The 7,983-nt window shown below is 29.0% G+C and overlaps 1 protein-coding gene across 1 annotated transcript; it reads right to left on the reverse strand.

Annotated features, from left to right (window-relative positions):
- Positions 1-706: 706 nt before the first annotated feature.
- On the reverse strand, positions 707-1,375 carry LOC140872755 (uncharacterized). Its single transcript, XM_073275641.1, has one exon. The coding sequence runs from the start codon at positions 1,373-1,375 to the stop codon at positions 707-709; it is 669 nt and encodes a 222-aa protein (XP_073131742.1).
- Between the last annotated feature and the right edge of the window lie 6,608 nt (positions 1,376-7,983).

Raw genomic sequence — 7,983 nt, forward strand, 5'->3', positions numbered from 1 at the left:
ACATCAGCCTTTAAATCAGAATTTTCCTTTGAAAGAATAGTGTTCAATTTATTCTTTTCAATCCAATCAGTATGTAATTCTTCAAACATCATCTGAGCTTCTTCTATGGACATTGTCTCTTCACCTGTATCATTATCACACATATTATCAGTAGTGGAGGAATTCAAACAAACTGACCTTTGAGAGATGCTGCGGCCAGGTGTGGCAATACCTGCGGCAATACCTAAAAGATTGACTTGAAACTTTTTCTTTCTTTCCAGTAAGGTAGATAAGGCAGTATGACTCTCTTCATCTTCATGTTCTTCTTCTTCAGACTCTTCATCACTCAAAGACGTGTTCATCACTTTCCTAAGCGTGTTGGCACACTCATTTGCATAGTGTCCAAAATCTTGACATGCATGGCATTGAACCGTGTCTAGCTTCTTTGAGACAAACTTCTTCTTTTCATCCACTATTATCCGAGGCTTAGAAGAATCAGTAGGTTTCTTTGGTGATTGTTCTGGTCCAATAATCCTTAAGGGGTTTTTGGAGAACATTGGAGTCTTGAATTTTTTATCCGTCTTTCTTGACTCTTTCATCCTTTTCAGATAGTCATTAAATTTCTTAGTCATGAGAGAGATCGAATCCTCTTCTAAATCAGATTGATGAACTTCTAGATGAAATTTAACATATTCCTCATATGAGGGCTTCGAAACTTGAAGAGCTATTATTTTCCTTTATCCTTCTCTTGTTCTGTATTGTTCATCTCAAAGACTTGAAGGATGCTAATCAGTTCAGTCATCTTCATCTTTGAAGTGTCCTTTACTTCTTCAAGCGCCCATATCTTCCCATTGAATCGTTTAGGCAGGGATCGAAGAACCTTGTTCACCATAGCTTCACTCGCAATAGGTCCTCTAAGAGCATGAGCCTCTGTAGCTATCTCCCTAAGTTTTTTATCATACTCAGCAATAGTCTCATTCTCATCCATCCTGATTCTCTCAAATTTAGCGTTTAAAAATCTCAATCTTGTTCTTCTCACACTATCTGTTCCTTCATAATGTTCTTGAAGAGCATCCCATATGTCCTTAGCAATAGTGCAGTCAGATATGATCCCATACATCTTCATATCCACAGTTGCAAGGATTGCATTGAGTGCCTTAGCATTGTAGCTTGAGCTTTGTGTTTCCTCGGCAGTCCAATTTTCTTCTTTCTTGATGATATAGTCTCCGTCGTCATCTTGCGTTGTTGGAGGAGTCCAACCAGTCAAAATACTTTGCCACGCACGAACATCCATAGCTTTAATAGTATACCTCATTCTATGCTTCCAAAGTGCGTAATTTGCGCCATCAAGGATTGGATGTTTGAGAAACGAATTCGAAACAGATGATGAGTCCATCTTATTTCTTGTAATAAAATAAGCAACCAAGATCAGTTCTTAGTGTATCAAGAATATGGCTCTGATACCACTTGTAAGGAAATAATGGTTGCACATAAACAGTTTGAGGTGTTGTCACAAGGTGTTGACAACACCTACTATAACACCTTGATTAATTTGCAGCGGAAAATAATTTTAAGCGTGTATAAAAAATAAGCAACCAAATAAATAGACTCAAATAAATTAAGCAAGAGTATAAAATAATCTTGCAGCGCCTCATGGCAAAACTTCACTAGAAAACTTTCAAAGAGTTTTACAAACCCTAAAACTAGTGATTATTGTAAAAGTCAATTTCTCAAAACAAGTGAGAAATAAAGAATAAAAGTTCTCCTAAAAATTCTATATGGAATAGAATAACTAAAAACATAGTAAGGATAAAAACTCTTGAAGCCAAAACACGTGAGATGTAAACACCCTTCGATCAATAATCTTCGAGTGTTCTTCACGGCTTCAAGCAACCACGACCGTGACAAGCTTCAGAGATTCTCCTGTATGTATCTATAGCTCTCTCTCCGTCTCTCTATGTATCGGTCACCTTCCTTGTGCACGCCTCTCTTCAATAAATAGACAAAGAATCCTTCTTTAGAATGTTTCCTTGTAGGCGTAGGACTCTAGATCTTGATCAAGTCAAATCTACACAATAAGGAATTAAATCAATAGATATATGATAATATTCTGATAACTCTATTTAAATCTTAAAACAAGTTATTCAAAGAAATAAATAACTTCATGTTCAAGAAAGACAAAAGATATTAAATAAAATCTTTTTCAAACTAGAATGATTTTAAGAAATAAAATATTTCTTTCAAAATAATACATCTATTTTACAAAATTAGCTCGTTACAATGTCTCGCAGAAGATTTGTACGTGCAAAGAAGAAGATTTGTACGTGCAAAGAATCGTCCTAGCTAAATAATGCAAGAAACTAAAATTGATATAACTTTTTGTTATGCTTGTAATGATTCTGCTGCAAAGAAGCGAGGCGTCGCATGTGGCCTGGTGGTAGGCCGACGTTACTGGTAAGTAATACTTGTGTCATTGTGTGTTGCAATATGTGTATGTAAAATATAATTTTTTTCAAGTATTGAAATAAATGCACCATGTATTGCACATATTTTAATGCTTCGTCCTTACAAAGAAAAATGCACATCATTTATATTTTTGAGAGGTCATGTGGATCTTGTGACAAGTGCGCGCACATACACAGATATATTGTATTCAAGGACAATTTGTTGCAGAGATGGTGGACGATAGGAGACAAGACCCTTTACAATGAACATGGAAATGATATCCACATGCCATGCATGGAATGGGAGCCCATTAAGATTAATTCGGGTACCCTTTGGACCATTAAAAATTATACCCTTTGTCTCATATTTTATTCATTCACATATGTTTGCATCAATATTCTATTACTATTTTAAAATCACTCGAGGCTACTAAGCCGATGACTTGATACTTTGGCATGCTACCCTCCATAAATTGGCAAATTCGATCCTATCATATTACTCATATAATCATATTCTATGTCTTATCTCGTCGCAAATTTCAAAACTACTTGTATTTCACAAATTATTTATTATAGGGATTTTTTTTATAACATAAAATGTGTAAATCGGGACGCTAGTCTATGATATTAGGAATTTGTAGATGCTAGCATATGGTCTCGCGTAATTTAAAAAAATGAGTCATTAAATCTTCATTCGGACAGTATCGACAAATTCATGATACCAAATGTAGTCGTGAGAGGATTTGACTTTTCCTTTAAAAAAAAAAAAGGTGTTAAATTGAGTGACAATGAAGATATATAAAGATCTCCATCGTGCCAAAGTTAAATTTCTTTATATCAATTATTAATCTGTTTAGAGTTAAATAATTATTTCTTGATGAAGCAAACAAGAGTCCCCATGGGTTGCGTTACACACGTGCTCGTCACGTGCAGACATGGTGCTTATTTGGTTGTCGCCTTTTTTTTTCTTCTCTTTTTTCCTAAACCATTTTTCATCCATTAAAGTCTTTTTTTCCAAAATGTGAATGGTCTTCAACTTGGTTTAACAAATTGTCAAATTATTTACCAAAAAATGACATTTTCTGGTGACAACATTGTAATATTGTATGATTGTGTATACTAAAATGGGCCAATTTGTTATTATGGTGGAAGATTGGAAAAGTTAAAGAGAGGCATGTGATTACTGACAATTAATGAATGTATTAAAAAAAACTGCATGTTATGATTAATCAATTAATTACATTATTAACTTCAATTACATAGCTAAATTCAGTGCTGGCAGCAGACTAAAACATTAAGTTAACAAACTTTGCTGGGGAGTAACGACAAAAAATGCTGGTTCTTGTGATACTTATTTCCCCTCCGGACTCTCAATTATATATGTTTCATTTTTTTCCTTGGTTATCTTAAATTTATATTTCAGTTCTTATATTTAGTGATATTTTTATTTCTATTTTTTACTAATATATATTTCAATAAGTATTGGAAAATGTATAACTATTTTTTGAATGAATTAAATAATTTTTTTTAATCCATGAATTAAATATATATAAAATAACAAATTTGTTTGTAAACTTTGTTTATACAATTATTGTTTTTTTATTATGTGTGAGAAAACAATATATATATGTTAATTTATTTGAGACATAAGGAATATATAATTTTTATCAAATTGATTATGTGTATTTAATCAGTATAAGGCAACCTTTGGATCAGCGGTGCCTAGGATCTCTCAGCGGCAGTACATAATACAGTGATTTATCCATTCATTAGTTTTTTTAAAAAAATTATAAAATTGATTTTTAGTTATCCATTCCTAAATATTGTATGTCTTATTAACTATCTAAATTTAAAAAATCAATGAAAATAGCCGAGGAATAAGAATTATTGAGTTAATTTTAAAGCTGGGAATTGAAAAATAAATAGCACAAATTTTGAAAATATTATTCGATCACATGGTGTGCATGGAAGTAGGCACGTCTCCTCTTTTTATTTTTTTTATATATTTTTTAATGCATCGACTCTTTCTCGAGGACCAATAAATTCGGGTGGTGGACTTGAAGTCCGTGCCAGTAAAGATTTTAAAAAAATACAATCTCTCTATAACATTTAACAAATACTAATTAAAGATTTTTTTTGAGAAGATATTTCAGGAAACAAAGTTTATATAAATATATATATATATATATATATATATATATATATATATAATTGAACATTTGAGTAAAGATTTTAAAAAAAATACAATCTCTCTATAACATTTAAGAAATACTAATTAAAGATTTTTTTTGAGAAGATATGTCAGGAAAAAAAGTTTATATAAATAAATAAATAAATATATATATATATATATATATATATATAATTGAACATTTGAGTAAAGATTTTAAAAAAATACAACCTCTCTATAACATTTAACAAATACTAATTAAAGATTTTTTTTGAGAAGATATGTCAGGAAACAAAGTTTATATATGCATTGATTAAATAATCAAGTTAACACTATCAAACAACTCTAGCTAAGCCTTCAAAAAAAAAACTCTAGCTAAGTAAATCGTCTTGGACGAATAATGTACGGCAAACTCATTTGATAATCGAATTTCTGATTATTGATCAAATGTTCAATTATTAATTGAACATTTGATCAATAATCAGAAATTCGATTATCAAATGAGTTTGCCGTACATTATTCGTCCAAGACGATTTACTTAGCTAGAGTTTTTTTTTTGAAGGCTTAGCTAGAGTTGTTTGATAGTGTTAACTTGATTATTTAATCAATGCATCGTCAAATATGTATATATATATATATATAATTGTTTATTATATATGTGTAGGATAAAATAAATTTGAAACAAATAATTAAAAAATTTATAAATATGTTTCCTCTAAACATTCTCTGTAATTTAGTTTTTGGAAATTCACCACACAGTATATATTTTGCACTCATATTCATGTACAGCAGAGGCCAAGAACTATCCTTGGTCCACGCCCCATGGTATAGAAGTTGAGTTTCCCAAGTTAAGATTCAGCGCCAGAGGTGGTGCCATTTCACCAGCCAAAATAACCCCCCAAAAAGAAAACAATTAAAGGGCAATCACATTACAAATTAAATACATATTTAATTTCTAATTGCATTACATTTATTTAAATACTCACTGTCAAAAAATTTGAATTTTTTTACTCCCTACATTTAATATTGGCTAACATATAAAACTGTGGAAATTATATTTAAGTAAATTATCCACTTTCATTATACAAAAAATAAATAAATAATAAGACGGTGGAAATTTTTTTGTTGTGTTCAAAGACAATGGAACATTGATTCTCCATGTTATATTTCTTTGTCTGAGGTGTAAAATTGAGAAAAATAAATGACATAATTATTAATTTGTCGGTCTTCGAAAAAGTTCGGAAGAAAAAGAATCGAGCGTCTCATTTAGCTTAGTCAGTACCAAATTTTACATTTAAATTGATTTAAACCTGAGATCTATCTCAATTTTTTTTGAAAAAACCTGAGGTCTATCTAATATTGTGAAGATAAAACTTAAAAAATAGTTAGATTATATTAAATTAAATTATTTGGAAATTATTTAATCCGGTGCTTGACCTAATTAACCCAAGTATTATTATTTACACGGGTCACACACCACACATTAATTCCATGTAGCTTGTCATTTACACAAATCTTAACAGTACTGTACCATATGCCAAGGATTTTATGGTAAGTTACTAAAAATAAATTATAGCATTAAATTGTAATGTGAATAAATTATTTATCTGTGTCCAAAATCTTGAATAATAATAATAATAAATAAAAAAATAATAATAATAATTATTATAATAATTATTATTATTATTAATTGTAATAAGTGGATATTAAATGATTCAATAAATTTCAGATAAATGGTAATTTTACTATGACAGTTGAAATTTTGTATGTACGTACTGTCATATATATATATATATATATATATATATATATATATATACCCAATGTATCCTCGTTGTCCACTATTGAGATGATATTCAATTATATTGAATGCACAATTAATCAATATATATATATATGTGTGTATATATATATATATATTATCATATTTGCACACACTAGTTGTGTGTGAAAAAAATTGATTTGATATTTTTTTATTAAACTTAATTTTAATAAAAACATTTAATAAATTTATGGTACAAAAAATAAAGGTTTTCTTGGTAAGAATCTAATAAATTTATTGCAAAAATCTAATTTATAATATATTTCGACACTATTTTTTTCAAATAATTTGAAATTTGAAAGTAGATAAATAAATAGAAATTATTATTAATTTTGTGTTATCATACCAAAATATATATCATACAATTTCTCTAAGACCTCTGGTTTAATAAATAGGTAGAGATACGTGGGCTTATAAAATATATATATATATATATATATATATATATATATATATATATATATATAATTGTTAAAATGAAATCAGAATTAATAAAATGTGACAGCCCTGCACGTACCTACATGCCGATAAGGACCAATGCAAACATAATGTCCGCAAAATACACTGAATTGGACTTTTCTTGTCAATCCGAAAAAGAACGTTTTCTTTACTTTTTCTTTTTTTTTTTAAAAAAAAAAATAATAAACTTATGCTACCGACATTTATATATCAAACAATTCTCGAGACGGGTCAATGATGATTATAATTAAAAAATAATATTTTTAATATAAAAATTCATATTTTTTTATAAGTGACCAAAATAAAAATACATGACTTCTTGTGTTATATATTTTAGTGCTTACTTCAATTTGAAATAAAGTACTATATTTTTTTAACAAATGCAGATAAATGCCTGCAAATGACTACGACATATACTTGCTCACTTAATAAGAGGTCAAAATTAATTAAATTTCTCATTTCCATTGTATGAACTATGAAGCTAGACCCCCCATCACCACTTAACAATTTAATTAAACATGAAAGTAAAAAATTTGTTCCAATCCATCGATCAAGTTTAAATTTTGTGTGTGGTACAACGACACTTAAAATTTTTAGATTAGATAATAAATAAATTATACTGATAATGGGTTTTATTTTTCTTAAATTTAACTTTCCAGAATACAATACTTTCTATTCTTACTGACTTCCTAATTTGGTTAATGCTAAATATCGACTTAACTGTAGGTAAATGTGAAGCTATCCTTAGATTACTAATTACTAACTCAATTAACGTGTCTAAAATAATATATTTAATAATAGATATATGCATACTGAAAAAATCAATAGACCTAATAAATGTGTATACTAATAAATGCCCGAACTTAGATGCACTTTTCAGAATAGTACCCTCAGATATCGTCTCACTAGTAATAATGCATTATGAGACTACAAATTCATAGAGAAATAGGAAAGCATAAATTCTTTGATCACTAAATCTTAGTCAAAGAATTTGGGCAAAATGAAAGGTAAATTTGAGATTTCTTTTCTTGATCATAACAATATTAGGGAAAAAAAAAAGCTACAAAATTCCATAAGTTAGGAATCAACACTTTATGCTTGTTCTCGAA

Source organism: Henckelia pumila, chromosome 1 (genome assembly GCF_033568475.1).
Source record: "Henckelia pumila isolate YLH828 chromosome 1, ASM3356847v2, whole genome shotgun sequence".
Classification (NCBI taxonomy): Eukaryota; Viridiplantae; Streptophyta; class Magnoliopsida; order Lamiales; family Gesneriaceae; genus Henckelia; species Henckelia pumila.